The sequence below is a fragment of the Neolamprologus brichardi genome, chromosome 22 (genome assembly GCF_056152115.1).
Source record: "Neolamprologus brichardi isolate AB-2024 chromosome 22, ASM5615211v1, whole genome shotgun sequence".
Lineage (NCBI taxonomy): Eukaryota > Metazoa > Chordata > Actinopteri > Cichliformes > Cichlidae > Neolamprologus > Neolamprologus brichardi.
The window spans coordinates 3,617,865-3,635,909 of NC_142124.1; the positions used below are offsets into that span (position 1 = coordinate 3,617,865).

The following is an 18,045-nucleotide window of genomic DNA, read 5'->3' on the forward strand; positions in this document are numbered from 1 at the left end:
CTTATGTTTTTATTTTATTTTGTGGTTTTTTATAAAATGTGAAGTGTGTTGTTATCATATAAATGCAGCACTAGTCACTGAATATGGAACGCCAGGACTGCCATAATGAATTAATTAAATGTGGCAATAATTAATTAAAATCAGAAATAATTAATTACATAAATATTTACGACACATGTAATTAATTAATTATTGACATATTTAATTAATTTTTGACATATTTAATTAATTTTTGACATATTTAATTAATTAATGACACATTTAAGTAATTATTTATTTATTTATTTCACATTTTAATTAATTATTGCCACATTTAAATAATTATTTAGTGGCGTATTTAATTAATTCATTATGGCAGTCCTGGCGTTCCATAACTGAAAACAGCTCTCTGTTTCTGTTAGTCAGTGATCTCTTCATTGTTCGCCCTCTTGTGGTCATAAATACTGAATGCAGCTTTAAGTTCTCGTCGAATGTAAGAGTCTGTGCAAGCTCAGCTGATGCATCTTCAGACCTTTGCCCTTGTAGCGGCTCTTGTCTCCATCTCGGAGCTCCAGAGCCTCATAGATCCCTGTGGATGCTCCGCTGGGCACCGCAGCCCTGAACAGACCTGGAAAATTAATTAAGAGAGAAAGAATTAAGGTTTTGATATGATAGATATTAGACTGCTTTCCCTATGCCTTGTGTCATTTCTTAATAATCCCTGCAGTTGCTCAGCTGAAGGGATTTGATGTCCCAAACAGCTGCTTCAAACTACCAAGCTCTGCATTTTTATTTTTATTTTTTAGCTTAGTAAGTGTAAGTGTGAGCTGCTTTCCTGGTGGTAAAGACTGTGTTATTTTCTTCCTGTGACATTTTCAGACAGGCTCTTTAGCGGTCACCTTTTTCTGTGCGGAGGTCCACTTCAACAGTGGGGTTTCCACGGGAGTCCAAGATCTCCCTGGCAACTATGCTGACGATCGACATCCTGAAAGACACAGACAAGAAAAACAGCCCATCGTTAACTGTTTTTAACTTATAACTTCTTCTTAACTGCACCGATGAGATGAAACACAGAAAACTTCTGGATGAAAATATCTATTTTTACAGTGAAAACACGGCAGCCTGCCAGGGGAGACGGCGAGCAACATCAACGCAGAAATCAAAGCTCACTACAGAGGAGTGCATTGTCTCTCTCTCTCTCTCTCTCTCTCTCACACACACACACACACACACACACACACACACTGCAGTTACTTTTCTGTTTCTGGAAGCAGCAAAAAGAAAAACTTCAGTAGGAGAGAGAGGAGTTTTAAATAATGCATCAGTTCGTCGCTGCTTTTATCCAGACTGGAATCTGCTGATTTATTCTGGTTTCGTGGTGATGTTCTATATTTTTCTCATTGTCAACAAAACTAGCGAGGCATTGATCATACGAACAAGTGCTGTGAATCAAAGCCTGAAAGATCTTATTTTTTCTTTCTTCACGCCGATTCCTCCCTCTCTGTTTCGCTGGCTCACAGTTTCCTTCGTTACTTTGAAAGCACTGTTATTTTGTCTTACTCCTGCACACAGCCTCCTGCAGCCAGGAATATTCTCCACGGCACCAACAATCTGTTAGTTTACTACAGAGAAAGCTCCCAACAAATGCAACGTGCCTTTCAAAACATTTGCTAAATAGTACAACTCTGAGAATAGGTGCTATAATCACTGGGTTTGATCCTGTTTGAAATGTTTTAGTTTATTCGTCACATTATGAATTTATGGCAGCTGTTACATTAGAAGGTGATATATTTGTCATGTAGCTGGAGCAGAGAAGCTCCACCCACCTTCTGTTCAAACTTGCTGTTTATGAGGGGCAGCCAATCAGAGGAGAGCTTGCTTAAAGGTGAGGAGCTAAACTGGAATGAAATTAAAGGATGCACTGAGGTCCGCTTTAAATCAAAAAAGGATTATTTTGATCGAGGAATCATGCAAAGCTAATTTATTAGAGTCCAAGAAAAATATATAAAGTGGAAAATGTTGTAATCAAACGAACACTGGTGCTACTGCGTAGGGTATTACTTCTTTCCTTTCTTACAGTAATCCTTAAGTTTGTGTATTTTTCTGCATCATGATATATAATGAATACTTAATGACTGTGTTTGTATAAATGCAGTTCAGACAGTAAGACCTCCAACTAGGGATGGGTACCAGTATCCGGTGCCATGATGGCACCGGTTCTGACATAAACGGTAGTAACCAGACCGAAAAGCAGCGCACATTTTGGTGCTTTATTTTTCCTGAGCTGTGACACACTTTGAATTCTAGCCAATCATTTTACGTTTCCGAGGATAGTAGGCGGGTCCAGGTACGTACGTTCTTTTAGAGCAGAGCTACAGATTAAAAACGCCCAAGGCGAAGCGGTCAAAAGTCTGGCTGTACTTCACAGCAAAAGATGCAAACTCAGCAGCTGCAACAAGTGCTTTAAGCTGATACTGTGATACTGTCAAAGGAGGTAACACCTCAAATCTGATGAAACACCTGGCGACGCATAGCGTTTTTTTTAAAGCTGAGAAATGCGCCGTATTTGATAGCTTGCTGCGAGACCTCACACCGAGCACATCTACTGCGGGTGTGGTGGTGACGGATGATGATGCAGCAGCAGCCGTTCTTCTCTGTGTGAGTAGCTTCATGTTGTTCGTGTATAATTTACGTTGAGTAGGCTAACCACGTTATTACATTAATGCAACTAGCAAACACTGTCGTAGTTACATGCGGCTGTCTTCTTGTTTGATGGCAGATACTCCCTTCACCCTGGCCAAAAAGGCTAAAATGACCAAAGAAAAAGTGGAAAACAGTTAAACATGAGAGGTTTTTGGACAAAGTTTGTGTTTTTTCCATTGTTTAAGCACTGCTTCCAGCCAAGAGTGATACCATATATGCCCCATAGCTGCAGAAAAGGCTAACATTGTTATCTTTTTACAAAAAACAGCTGAACATGAGAGGTTTTTGGACCAATTTTGTGTTCTCCATTCTTTAAGCACCGGTTTGAGCACCGTTTAAGCACCGGCACCGTTTCAAAAGTACCGGTTTGGCACCGGTATCGGATAAAACCTAAACAATACCCATCCCTACCTCCAACAATTAAACACATGTATACATCAATACATAAAAGAGATCAAAGTAAAAATGATGTTGCCTTCATAGCCCTTCCGATCTGATCTATTTAAGTTAACATACTATGAAAACTTTGATCTCTTTCAATAAAGAAACCAGAGAAAAGGTTTTGAGCAGGGGTTTTAGCCATCAGTCTGCCCTTGGCAAAGCTTTTTTAGGCTTCTACTGCTGCTGTTTACCGCTGCTTCTTGTATCCCAGGAGAGAGATCTCGGAAAATCTTTCAGTGCTAATGCAGGAAGGATGCTCCTCTGTGGGCAACCTGACACTTAAAGAAAAAACACAGCTTGACTACATGGTATTCTTCTAAATAGGCCACTGCAGCCAACACTTTTCTTCTGGTTGTTTCTGGACCTTTGTTCTGTTTAAATGCAAGAATTAAAAAAACGAAGAAAAAGAGCACGCGAACGCTAATGCTGTTTCTAAATTCATGCATGTTAAAAGTGGTTATGTGCATTAAATACAGAAGTGATTAGACTATCGCTCAGAATGTGCCTATACAGTATGTTATACTGGTACTGGTACCAAACTCTCTTGATATTTAACTTTTAATAGGTTGAAATTATTGTTTTGTTGGTTTGTTTATTTTCTTTTTTAGTGCTTTTACTTGAATCTGATTTTAGAGGTCAACCTTCACACTGATGATTGATGCTTGTTGTCATGGCGTTTAAAAACCCTAAAATCTGGCAATAAAGTAACAACTAAATAGAAAAGCAGATTTTATCACCACAGTGATGCTCAGAGTTCAACCGTGGGTTTAACAGCCTGTTGTTGAGGTTCAAAACATATCAGCAGCTTATGGCAGACAATGGCAAGCACACTTATAATTAACATTTACATGATGTGCACTGCTTGTCGTTCATGTTGTTTTGTGTGATGGTGCATCGACTGCGGGGTGACATTATCTCCTTTCCTTTCATAAAGGATGGTCTAGTGCAGCGGTCTCCAACCTTTTTTGCGCCACGGACCGGTTTATGCCCGACAATATTTTCACGGACCGGCCTTTAAGGTGTCGCGGATAAATACAACAAAATAAAACTAGAACCGGTACCAAAAAAAAGAAGATTTATTCATAACACACGTGAAAAGACCCAGGAAAACCGAGTTAACGATAAAAACGATAACAAAATAACACTGAAAACCGATAAAAACCCTGAAAACTATACATTTCACACCTGAACCTCAACTCTCCGGTACCGGTCCGAGGCCCGGGGGTTGGGGACCGCTGGTCTAGTGTATCCTCTGCTAAATGAGGTAATAAAGGAAGCCTTAACCCTCCTCAGCTGTCAGTATTACTTTTACACCTCCTGGTTCTCTTTGTTTTTTATGTTCATTCTGTTATGGATAAGTTAGACACAGACATGCTTTGAAAACGATCTTTTCAATTTTCAAACCCATTTTCGAGCCAGTGGAGAGAAGCCAGGATTGTGGTGATGTGACACCATCTGCTAAAACCAGAAAGAAGCCGAGCTGCTGCACTCTGAACTACATGGAGGCGAGAGTTTTGTGAGCTTTCGTGCAAACCAGAGAGAAGGAGGTTTCCTTTAGTCGAGCAAATGTTAGAATACGATTAAGATGATTTAAATATCAGCTTTTAAAGACACAAAAGTCAAAGATGGCTCACGAAGAACCAAGAAAGCCTCTTTCGCTGGCCTTTCGTTCTCTCGTGTACCCTTAACTAACTTAAAGCTTTCAAATTCTGTTCCTCAGCCAGAGACACTGAACTCCACAGCACAAGATTAAAAATGTATTCCATCACTTTGATGTTGAATTTTTAATTTCTGCACCACTGTGACATTATTGCCTTAACCTCAAGAGCATTTGAAGCTTTCATTAATTCTGTTCTCCTCCGGTGGTGTTTCCCCTCTTCCTTCTCATTGACAGTCCAGGCACTCAGCGTCGTAACTGCAGCGATACATCAAAAAGGGGCTTTTTATGCCGTCCTCATCCCTCCGTACTGTATGAATACTTTATTGATCTGTGAGCTAAATCTGGCTCCCGGCTAGCTTGCAGAAACCTGGCGCCGAGGCTGTCCTCTTCAGATGCACTGACAGAAATATGGAGGCTCGGAGGAAGAGCTCATCCTCATATCTCTGTACAATACATCTTTTTTGGTTACAGACGTATAAATATGATATGGCAACATTGTTTTAGAAGTTCAATTGAATCACAATAATGATAAATCAGCTCCACGTTGTGTGAATGCACAACAGAGGGTATGTCACTTTAATTTTCTATCTCTGAAATATGGAAGACCAGCAGAGTGCAACTTTCTCTGGAAATCTTGAGTCACCCTATATAAGTCTTATTTAACACAATGTGATGATTGTTGTGTAAATTGTGGTCATATTAAGATTTAAATATGTTTCAGAGAGTATGATCTGGGATCAGAGTACTTTTCAAAAAAGTTGGGGTTGAAAAATGCAAATTAAAAAAATTGTACTTCCCCAAAAAGTTGGCTTCAAAAGTCTCACTGTAGCTCGTTTCTGCTGATTGAATACTATGACACTGCCATAGCTACAGGCAAGTTTTAAAGTAAGTCTTCACTACTCCAATTCCATTACATTTACAGCAAGGGGAGGTTTTTCTGTAAATGCCATTTAGAGTAACGTCATTGGAAATGATGCAAAGACAATGAAATTTGCAGTCTTCATAGGAGCTTTACTGTAAAAGGTTTACAGTAGTTTACTGGCTTCCAGCTGCCAGTGAAATTGTAAAACTACATGCGCAGACATGAAAAATAATATGATTAGAGCCTAGTACGATAAATGCTTTTAAAGTTAGGATCACGGCCGCTTTCATCGACCAGCGCAAACACAGGCAGCCTCTAACTGCAGATGAATCCTGTCTGAAAAGCTTTGTGCTCCACATGTGTCGGATTGTTGTGTTTTATAGGACTGGTGCTTAGTTAGCAGGTGTCTATGTGTGCACAGGTATTGGATGTAATTAGACTTAGTTGATCAGTTAGCAGGTCACCCTTTAGTCCAACTACGGTCACTGCTGGCTCCAGAAGAAAAACACGGAGGTGTTTAAAATGCTGATATTAAGGATTCCAAATCAACCAAACAACCAAAGAAACAAAGTGTGAGTCCTGCTGTTAAGCATGGTGGAAACTAATGATTTTAATTATGAGTTCATCTACACAAAATGCTCTGAACTCATTGGTTAACCTTTTTAACAGGTTATAAACTAAAGTCTGAGATTTAATATACTTAACATGTAACATGAGACCAAATCTTCCAACTGTAGAAACATAAACAGAAAAACGAGCCGGGTGAAATAAATAAAGACGGTCTCCTTGGCCTGTCTTCATTCGTTTTATTGTCGAGTTAACCTGCCGGTGTTCCTGTGGGAGCACATTTTAAAAAGTGATTTCTGTCACTTTTTTCTATTTTTCTATATAATTTATGTCCTTGTGCGATCTTTCTTCTTCCTCTGTTATTTCCCCCGGTGTTTATCTGACTCACAAACCCTTTTTGTTTATGTGAATCTTTCCTGCAAACATCAAACAGCGTTTGTTTCTGTTTTTTAATTCCAGGTGTCACCTTCTTTCTCTTCCACCAGGTACACGATGTCCCTTGTGTGTTCCTTTTAACCCAATGCAAAGTCACATTACTCCTCTTGTCCTCTGACTCCTTCGCTCAGCACTGCTCTATCACGATTGCTCTGCGCAGCTCAGGGACATTATTTCCACCCATTTTCCCTTCGCCATTGGTTTATTGTGGCGTTTATGAAAATTTATGCTTATTCAGTTCTTACACTCGTAAGTCTCAGGAGATAAAAGTGTCAGCAAAATGAGTAAAGTGTATAAATGGTGCTCAGCAGAAGAGAAAGCAGATACAGTAAGGTGCCACCAGCATACTGAAGCGTCAGCTCGCTCTGGATGTGTGGGTGGTTTAATTATTTCTTTTTTTAAAGTTTTGGTGCTGTTTGGAGCCCCACCCTGCCGTACTGCAGACTTTTCCAAACAGTTCCTCCCTGGGCTGGAGCAGCAGAAACCCCACAATCCCCAGTTTCCATCTAAACTGTTATAGTTTCACGAGGTAAAACTTGCTTTCCTAAGGCGACCGAGTGACTGCCTGGAGATTTAATTCTAGCATTATTGTATCAGGACTGTTCAAGGGCCTTGCAGATATATAGGTCTTGCGTCATCTGCTGTGTGGCCTCCCAGTCATGGTTTCACTCATTTATGCAGAGAAAAAATATTTTAGTGCCTCCTACAGCCTGCAAAGGAAAAGAGACGTGTGTCTTAATGCATCGAGAAACCTCATTATGTTTGTTTCATAGTCTGAGGCAATTCTTTTAATATGAAGACATTTGAATGTAAGTTGTGCATTAATATCACTACTAACTGCATGCAGCAATCTCATATCCACACACACGTTCTTGCTTCCTGATCTGTCACTACCTTAATGGGATTATCTCATTACCCTCGTTTCCATCCCTCTTTTCTCTCCTCTCTCTCGTTCTCTCTCCATCTCGCCCGGTGCTGTTTGGGCACGTTGCTGTGTATTACGTAAGCTCTACAGCAACAGCAGCAGCAGCAGAGAGGGATGGAACCCATGAACACACCACACCTACCAGAGACTGCAGAGCTCAGCAGAAAACGTACCAGCACCAAAAGAGGGCGTGCCGGAGAGGAAGTGAACGAGGAGAAGGGAGAGTGAGATGAGGGCACACAAGGAAAGGAAAGAAATAGGAAAACGTCAACTCGGTGTGTCTCTGCATGTGGCTGGAGGGACAAAAGGATCAAAGGAAAAAGAGCGAGACAGATGTGATGAAAATCATCAGAAGAGACGGAGAGAAATGAGCGAGAGGAAGAATACAGCCTATAAAAATAACACCACCTACTCGTTTTACCCTCAAATTCTTCATAAACTCACAAAATATTTAAAACAACCAAATCTACTTTCTGTACCTACGATATACCACATTTTGAAGCACTAAAAGAAAGCCTTCAGACTGCATGAATGAACACTGATCTAATTTAATGGTGCTCAAAATGCTCCACAATCCAACACCTAACGTAACTAATGTTCTTCCTGCACTGCTAGCAGCTGAGGAGCTGAGGACTTTGATGGCATTTCCCACTTCGCAGGAGCATTAGTTATTGCACGGTGCATGGCTAATGTGGCAAACGTTACCATCTGTTTCCTTCCCTCCTACTCTGTGTGCCCGTGTAGGCTGTACTTTAATCAAATGGCACCCATCAAGGCTGAGAAATAAAGGCAACGCTTAAGTGCCAAAAACTGCAGGTCCCCTGATGGCCACTGGAGGCTCCAAACGGAGTCATTCCCCATGGACTCCAATGTTACGGTGTTCAACTTGATCATCTTTACAGCAGAAATAAACATGTTTACAATGATTTTGGTCTCTAGCTGTTTTATATGACTCATAAACTGACTCATGGCACAGACCAGCGGTGCGCAACTTCCACGGACTGGTACCGGTTGAGTCGAGAGTTGAGGCTCGGGTTTGAAATTTATGGGTTTCCCTGGGTCTTTTCCCGTGTTGCAGTTGTGAAATATTTACACGTTACCATAGCGACCAGAGAGCATTAAGGGGCAGAGAGGAGGCTGCTAATAAAGTTACACAATTACACAGTGAATTCATGTTTATTATTATATTTACAAAATACCACCGTTTTTGTCTCGGTCATTTTATTTTATTTTGCTGTATTTATCTGCGACACCTTAAAAGCCGGTCTGTGAAAATATTGTCTGACATTAAACCAGTCTAGTCTGGCATAGACTTTATATAAATAGATGAATGTAGTGACCATGACATCACCCAGTAGCTAAAGAAGTCCCACTATGAAGTCTCAGCTGGTTTGGAACTGGACAACATCTGGCTGTGCTGCTCACTTACTGGTTAATGCCTGGTGTTATGTTACTGCTTAGTTAATTTCATGTTTTAAATGTTAGTAAAATGTTCCACCCTGTGGCCCCTTTAAGTCGATATTTTGTGACAGTAGAAGAAGAGTTAAACAGGAAGTGGATGTTTTCTTGCTATGCTGTTTGAAGATGGCCGCGCCACATTCATGTCCTTCTTTTGGGTGTTTGTTAAAGCATTGTCTGTAAGTATTTAATGGTAAAAAGCAATGAGACACTTCAAGTGTTGTCTTTATGTGTGATGGACCACAGTTAAGTTTTCAATGTGCTATTCATATGTAAATGAGATCGCCAGTTCATATGCTAATTAGCGGTGCTAATCGTCATGCTAGCTTCCCAAATGCATTGTTAGGTAATTGGTTTAAGGCACATGTTGTTGTTAACAGTACAGATGAGTAATGTACATTTCCACATATGCTTTATTGTTACAGTTTCACAAAATGAAAGAACCAGTAAACTTTATAAGATCTCATCTATTGTCTGGAGTTCCTGGGTTCATGTTTAGCTGTTTGGATAGCTAGTCAGACTTCTAGCGAGACCATTTACACCTGGTCAGTCACACTGAAAACATCCCCTGGTTCATCTCCCTTCTGGACTAATAGTAAACATATTTTCTAAATGAACTTCAAGACATCTTTTTTATGAATAGTCTATGGTTGCAAACCAAGCTAGCTAGCATTAGCTAATTATGTTGCTCTCAACCAATTAGGATCACTCATTCTGGCACCAAAACACAAGGCGACAAAGGTTGTGTCCAAATTCATGGGCTGCATCCTCCTGAGGACCCGACCTTGGGCCGAGTCCTCAGAAGGTCAGGTAGGCTGGAAGTAAACGGCTGGGGAAATGGGACGGTCTAGCCTTCTGATTAGCATCACCGCTGTCTCGGTGGAGTTTAATAAACTGTCTGCTCCTTGCTATCTAAAATATAACAGGACATTGGCGTAAATTCTCGACCGTCTCACACTTCTGTTTAATCAGTTTTCTGTTTGACGTTTATTCAGCTGTGTGAAAATCCCGGAGGAACCCACCCGATGGATTAATAAAGTTTTATTTTATCTTATCTAATCTAATAACTTTAATCTCAGCCAAACTGATTTACTCACGAACAAATAAAACACTGAAAAAAGCCAAAAAATAACATTTTTAGGTTGTCTAAGTGACTTATATATCACGTTTAACCTAAGTAGCGAAAGTCCGCGGTGATCTGAAAATGATGTGCCGGGAGTTGTGCCGTTCTTGGCGGCTTCAGTGACCCTCGAGCTCCCGGCTTGCTATCGAACTGGTGGGTAGCAGACGTCTCCGAAAACGTTGAAGCACTTTTGCAAATATGCAATATCTTGATAAACCGAGCAGATATTTGATGTTTACACAGCTACTTTCTCGCCTGAAAATATGTTAAAAGTTTATTTTGTGACCCAGAAAGATTAATAAGAGTAATTTTAAAACTTAGTAGCGGCCGCCATTGTTGGAAACTGGAGTTTGGCTGGGCCGCGCTATGAATTCTGGGATATGGTGGGCCACGAAGGACACACCCGACCCATCCTTCAAATTCGGGGAAAAGGAGGACGCATTTGTCGGCTGCATTCGGAGGAGTCTACGAATTTGGACAGCCTTCGGCGCGTCGCTGTGACGTAATCGGTCTACAAATGCGGCCTCAGAAGGATGCAGCCCATGAATTTGGACACGACCAAAATTTCCAACTAAAAGCTTCAAACAGGAGTGCACAAATTACTGGGTGATGCAATTCATGCTGCCATGTTTTATATACAGCAAAGAGCAAACAGATGCAAAGGTCAGTATTTATTCCTGTGAGTGAAAGGCCTGATTATTATTTACAATCTATTTTTAACACTTTCAGTTCATTTATTTTCATAAATAACACGTAAACAAAACAAATGAAAGCAGCCGTAGAAGGAGAGAAAAAGGCAAAGACAGAGGAACAAGTGCTAAAATGTGGCTTTAAATATATGCAAACTGAAAGAGAGAGAGACATAGGGAATGGCCAAGAGGAAGGAGAGAGGGAGGGAGTGATGAAGGACAAAATGGAGAGTGAGTGGAAATGAGGGAGGGCGAGAGAGCGATAGAGAGAGATAAAAAGAGGAGAAAAGAGGGAAAGATAAATAATTAAATGACTGTGTTTGGCTGGAGAACAGAGGGGAGATGGAGGGATGAAGGGGAGGAGGAGGAGGAGGGAGGCAGGGAACAGAAGGCTGATTATGGCACACACTTGGGAAGTGAAGCAGTCTCACACATACTGTATGTAATGCTGATAATGTGTCGACGTTTACACACGTGTAGCTTCAGCTGGCGATTATCGCAGGTACTCGCGCACACTTAACGTCCGCCCACACGTCACAGCAACCGAACACGCGCTGCTGATACACCAGACCACAACACAATCAAGCGTCGGATCAAACACAAACGCACACGCATTTGACTCCTGCTGCCAACACACACACGCGCGCTCTGTACAGCCATTTTCCAAGAAATCAGAGACATGTTGGGGTTTTTTCAGTGCTGCCATATTAAAAAGCATCAGACTGAAAACACACACAGTGAAGACTGACTGTAGAATCACACAAACACATTTTAGCAAGAAATCACCGCCACCAAGGAAAGCTGGAGTCCCTGATTCCAGACGGATTTTTGCAACAGAAATAAAAGTCTCTTTAATATTTATTCATACAGCTGTATATGTGCAATGATAAAGAATCCATCCATCCTGAAAGTGTGAGATACACTCCCTAATTTCCTTCGGGATTAATAAAGTATTCTGATTCTGATTCTGATTAAAATTTCCAGTAACAAATAGTTTTCCTGAGACACAAAGATCATCGTGCGATCTGACTTCTATTCACAATCTCAGATCCACTCTGACCATAAGCAAACGAAGTGTTAATGATTCATGTTACAGACTCATGCCTCTTCTCCCTCAAGGGAAGTTGAGTCACTATAGTGTGTAAACAGATGCTAAACCTTTGAGATGGATGGATGCACTTTTATTCATTCGGTCTAAAATTACAAAACACATTAAACAACATTTTTGCAAATGTGCCAAATTATTAAACTGACTGATGTGCTACTCTTAACCTTTGACTCTTTGAGAGGAACAGCTGATGGTGCTTAGACTGTAGACAAAGACTGACGTAGCTTCTCTTTCTGGAAAGTGAAGTCAGCGCAGAAGGCGGTAAAGCCTGTGGTTTCAAAAAAAGATGTCTATGAGGAAATGAAGCTACTTCTCACTTGACCTGTGATCTTATTGGCTATATGAGTAAAAATGGCAGAATGTCATAGTGCAGGGGTGTCGAACTCCAGGCCTCGAGGGCCGGTGTCCTGCAGGTTTTAGATCTCACCCTGGGTCAACACACCTGAATCAAATGATTAGGTCATTACCAGGCTTCTGGAGAACTTCAGGATATGTTGAGGAGGTCATTTAGCCATTTAAATCAGCTGTGTTGGATCAAGGACACACATAAAACCTGCAGGACACCGGCCCTCGAGGCCTGGAGTTCGACACCTGTGTCATAGTGGCTATTTCCCAGCGTGACATGCTCAAGAATCATTGTTAAAAAATCAATTAAACCTCTGAACCTGGAGACTCAACTCAGGAAGTCACAGACTTCAAAGTGCACTCCCACAAAGGCCTCGAAGCCATTATATGTACAGACAGTAAATATAAGATTTCCAAAGCAACCATGGCGTCTCCCACTGGTTTCTGAAGTCCCGCTGTGAAGCCCGAAGCTGAGCCATGTCAGCTTTTTAAAACTAGCAGTCATGGAGCTGACTGTGAAATCGATGGACACTGCGTAGGCTAGCAACTAGTCAGTCACACAGTGAAGCTCACCCTCAGTCCTTTTTGGCTCTAATTGTTACTGAAATATACAAAACAGGCCTCATGTTGTATTCAATCAGCCTTAAAACTGTCGACTTACGATGGGACCATGGGTGCTCATGCTGGAAGCTCAAATGCACGAGATAGAGCTTCTTTCTTTCTGAGATGTTCGCTGGTTAGAGGATGAAAAACAACAAACCAGCTGCAATAAAGAGAGAAGCTAGCCACAAAGTAAGACAAATGCATGATGCATTCATCCTTTTTGCTTGAAAAGTGACATGTATACAGCAAAAAATAAACATCTATCACTGCTTCAAATCAGTTAAAATCTATATCTCACTATTTTTTTAATCATATATACTTCATCCATCCATTTCTGTAGTTTACTGACAAAGCGTAGCTTGAACTTATCCCGGCTTTCATACAGTAAGAGGTGAGACACACCCTGAATAGATCACCAGTCCATCACACACCTCACGTCCACACCTGAGGCCATTAAAGTCAGCATGCACCACCAGGTCGCCCGCATTCATTTCACTAGTCTGCAAACACTTTCAAAACCCTTAACTTTCCTTTTTTCAGTTATCGTTTGTTCCTTTTCCCTTGATGATTAAATAATGATTCCTGCTGTAAAAGCTGAACGTAGGACAAGTTATGAAATATTGTTGTTTTAATAACATCTCGTTGTATCTCATGTCATATCAATTTTCACCGCTGTTCTTTATTTATTAATATTTGTTGCTTCAGTCAACCCCCACTCATAAATGTACCTGCTGCAAAAGCACTAACAAACACACACACACACACCTATTTGTGCCTCTCAATCAAACACATACACGGTTGATGCACCGAGGACTCAAACATAACTGACTGCAGGATCATACACACACACACACACACACACACACACACACACACACACACACACAGCATTCCTACAGCCAAGACTCACATGACCAAATACACACACAACACACTTGACAGCCATTTTACAAGAAACCAAAGGAAATGCAGGCAGCGAACAGACACACACATTTTCTGTTAGATGGTTTGTCATAACACATCTAGCAAACACACACACACACACCTCATAATGACAGTTGAAAGCTGTAACCCTCCTCCCCCTCTCACAAACCAGCTCACACACACAAAAAGCCATGACACACATAAATAAACCACAAATTAGCATCTAAACCTGCAGCTCTCTCACACACACACACACACACACACACACACAAGCTGCCACAAGACATCAAACCAACGCGTTCTTGACTGCAAGAGGTTGCTCACACACATAATGTGCACGTTGCCAAAACACACACAGACAAATACACATCATTTCCTTCCTCCTGTAAACGCACACGTACATTTTTGAAAGCCACAACAATGCAACATTTAGACACACATCTAAAACTGATGCTTACACACATCTTTCAGTACGTGCACACACATGCATGACTTCCGGTCTTACACACACACACACACACACACACACAGTTGGACTACGACCTCTCACACACACACATGCAGTAAGACCTAAAAACTGAAGCATCTCATTCTCGTGCACAACCTTCTGTATCCGCTATGCAGCACACAGAAAAGACACGCAATCACAATGATGCAGGAACACAAAGATGCAAAGAGGAAGAGAGGATTTCCTGCCTTTACCTGACGCCGGTGTGTGTGTGTGTGTGTGTGTGAGTGAGTTCTGCCTTTTACGGCGACTGAGAAAATACTGGAGAGGCAGAGCGATGAGAGAGAGAGAAACAGGAGGGGAGGAGGAAGAGGAGAGGAGAGGAGGAGGGGGTGATATATATGTGCGAGTGTGTGTCAGAGGGAGGAGGGAGATGACTCAGAAGGGAGACGGGGAGAGGAAGAGGAGGGTTAATTAAAAAGGAGGAGATGGACGGAGGGATGAGGATGGGGTGCAGAGGCTCTTTGCCTGACAGAGGAGGTAAAAATAGATGAAGGCAGGACCGGTTCTCGCGCTGCGTGTCTCCCTGCCTCTCTCTGGTGCTGCAGTGGGGTTCAGCTGATGTATATATGGTTACATAATTGAGCCTTCTCCACTACACTCACACGACACGATGCTCGGTGTGTGTAATGCTCATGTTGTAGGGAGATAAATATGACATAACAAGCAAAAATTGTGTGTTGCACTAAAAAGATATCGAGTGAAGTTGAACTATGGCCGTGCTGTACTTCCCTGTAATACTGATTTAACCCGTTTAACCAGGCGGGTCATTAAACACATCAACTGTTAGTTACAATGTTTGCCTGAAAACGGGAAAATCCTTGTGGGGACACGAGGAAGGGCTAAAAGAGAAATATCAGAAATTAAAGAACAGTAGCAACATACCGACTGGCAAAATGCTGCCCCCTGGTGGTGAAAATGTAAAGTTTACAGAGCGTAATTACCAAAAATCTGCATTTAAGCATATATAACCTAAGTTTATGATGATTCAGTGCTTGAATAAAACCACAAGCCTTAAATTGAAGCTGTTTATAGTTCAATTCAATTCAATTCAATTCAATTTTATTTATATAGCGCCAAATCACAACAAAAGTCGCCTCAAGGCGCTTCATAGATACAGAGAAAAACCCAACAATCATATGACCCCCTATGAGCAGCACTTTGGCGACAGTGGGAAGGAAAAACTCCCTTTTAACAGGAAGAAACCTCCGGCAGAACCAGGCTCAGGGAGGGGCGGGGCCATCTGCTGTGATTGGTTGGGGTGAGAGAAGGAAGACAGGATAAAGACATGCTGTGGAAGAGAGACAGAGGTTAATAACAGATATGATAGGGCTGTCAGTTCCAGCAGCTAATTTACTGATTGTTTGGAAGTCTGTAAAAAGAAAATGAATTGCCTGGATTTCATATTTTGTGCATCCTATTCATTTTTACCCAGCAGATGTTTTTCTCTTATACTGGAGTAGATATCCATGTGTAAGGGCAGAAGGCTAAAAGCATGTTTACTCTTTACAGAATGAGAGATGAAAGAAATGCTCTTGAGAAACTAACCAGCTTTGTTTCTTCTGTTTTGATTTTTAGTTTTGTCCCTTTAATGCACGTACACGCTAATTTATCCACTTTTTACCACACAGCGAAGGTGCTTTCCATATTAACTTGTAATCGTGATTTAACTAAAACCTATATCTCTATTTTTTCACTGGTGTTGTGATGTTGCCTCATTTGTTTGTAACTTGGTTAAGTTATGGTGGTGTAACCAAAGACTCCACTGATCTTTCACCAATAAAATTTTACTCTCACCAAATCAAATTCTGGCCTGCGGCGCAAATCCACCGTCGTGTCCTGAAAATGCTTCTAAACTGATGAGTTTACAGGAACTGTGACTGCGTTCTGGACAGAGCTCACCGTAACTTCATTGTTCTTCCTTTGTTCTGTGCAGAATCGTGTTGAGCTGTGTCCTTGCTGCTCTAAAAACAGACCGGTGACGCTGCTAATGCTGAGAGTGACACTGATACACATTGATAGGGCAAAAGGGTGAAGCCAGTGTGTGCTCAGTGTGTGTCACGGTCGTCTATTACGGTGTGTCTTTGCCTGCATGCAAGAGTATTATCGGGCAGGTGCGTACATCCACCTGTGTGAACGACTCTGGGTGCGCTTCTGTGTGTGTGCGAGCGTGTGAGATAATCTATAATTAAATTCCTGAGTTTAATGGGATTATCTTTGGGAGACAAGCGGCACATAGTCATTGGCATCAATCCCTGTGGTTAGCTATGGGCGAGCGACTAAGAGAAACATATATATACAGAAGGAGAGAGAGAGAGAGAAATAAATGGGGGCAGATGAGAAAAAAACATGAGGGAGCAACAAAGAGGATTTTTTCCCCCAAAAAGCACCAATGAGATCAAAAAGCAATGAAATGCTTGTGAAGTGAGCAAAACAGCGAGGCCATCCAGAGGGACGGAGTAATAGAGGAGCACCTCGCGTTGTAATTATCTAATTTTCTGCTGCATTATCGCTGAAGGTCGACAAGCCTTTCCCTCGGCGAGGTCTCTCTTCACCTCCAGCACATCAGTGCTGACCGGGCCAACCAAACAAACAGATTTATCCCTATTAAAGACATAATACAGAGGACCAGCTTACATATTCACTCATACTCATCTACATGGCTGTTTTTACAAGCTTATGAACTGTCCACATCCAATTCCTAACTCATTATCGACCAGAGTCTGATCATTTCGACACAGCAGAACTTCCCTGACCTCACGCTGCTTTCCACTGCGGTCAAGGGAAACATATTAGATTAGATTGGTGTAAGAACTTGTATAATATACTATAATATACTTAGTTATTTCTTGGATGACTTAAAATGTATCTTTTAAATGTTTAAAATCTATTTTAAACTTGTTTTAAGGCATTTTTAATGGCCAGCAGGGGGCAACACCTCTAGTTGCAAAAAGAAATCTGTTTGCACAGAAGACTGTTGGAAAAAAGTTTGGACTCTTCGCTCTATTACTGCAGTAAATAATCATTTTCTGCCTTAGCCACTCATTTCAGGTCATATTGAATAAAATATTATATCGGGGTGTTTTGTTTTGTAAATAAAGTATAGTTGTTAGCCAAGATAGCGAAGGCAAAAACTATCAGCATGAGGCTCCAAAACAGGATTCATTAACCGACGAGCGATTTCTCAGTGTTACATCCATGCTGTCTATAGATTAAACAAGCAGGGCCAGCATTCAGTGGCTAATACTAATATACAATTAAATTTAACATGTTTTGTTAAACAGCTACAAAAAATGTAACACGTTACAGGCTGAATTGCTCGTTTTAAAGGTGCCTTCAATTTGAAATCTTTTCCTAATTTTTTCGTTGCTCAAATGGAAACGTCAGCAAGTGTGGAGTGAATGAATCCATGGAGATTTCTGAAGTAGCAGAGAACAGCAGGACGCTCTCCGGTTGTGTTAAAACATGTCAAATGGCCCTTGACAGTGACCCTAAAATGAAAAACAAAAGTACCCTCAGTGTGTATTTTATCTCCCTCTGGTGATCACTGAGGAAAATCTGTCAGTCTATGTGTGGTTTTTACATTTTATTGAACTGGAGCCAGGTTATTAATACTAATCTATAATGCTAACCTCAAATATCAGTTTTAAATTCGATTATGTGGCTCTATGTTGCACCTTTTAATGCTAAGATGACCTCTGATTGTCCATCCAGG

The 18,045-nt window shown here is 41.2% G+C and overlaps 1 protein-coding gene across 1 annotated transcript in view; it reads right to left on the reverse strand.

Moving 5' to 3' along the window:
• Positions 1 to 14,618, reverse strand: part of LOC102783545 (gamma-enolase) — a 29,814-nt gene extending 15,196 nt beyond the window's left edge. The window contains exons 1-3 of the mRNA XM_087834537.1: positions 14,525 to 14,618; positions 879 to 964; positions 512 to 607 (exon numbers count right to left, since the gene is read on the reverse strand). Coding sequence (XP_087690663.1) covers positions 512 to 607; positions 879 to 963 — 181 coding nt within the window. The 5' untranslated portion in view covers position 964; positions 14,525 to 14,618. The remainder of the gene's footprint in view (positions 1 to 511; positions 608 to 878; positions 965 to 14,524) is intronic.
• Between the last annotated feature and the right edge of the window lie 3,427 nt (positions 14,619 to 18,045).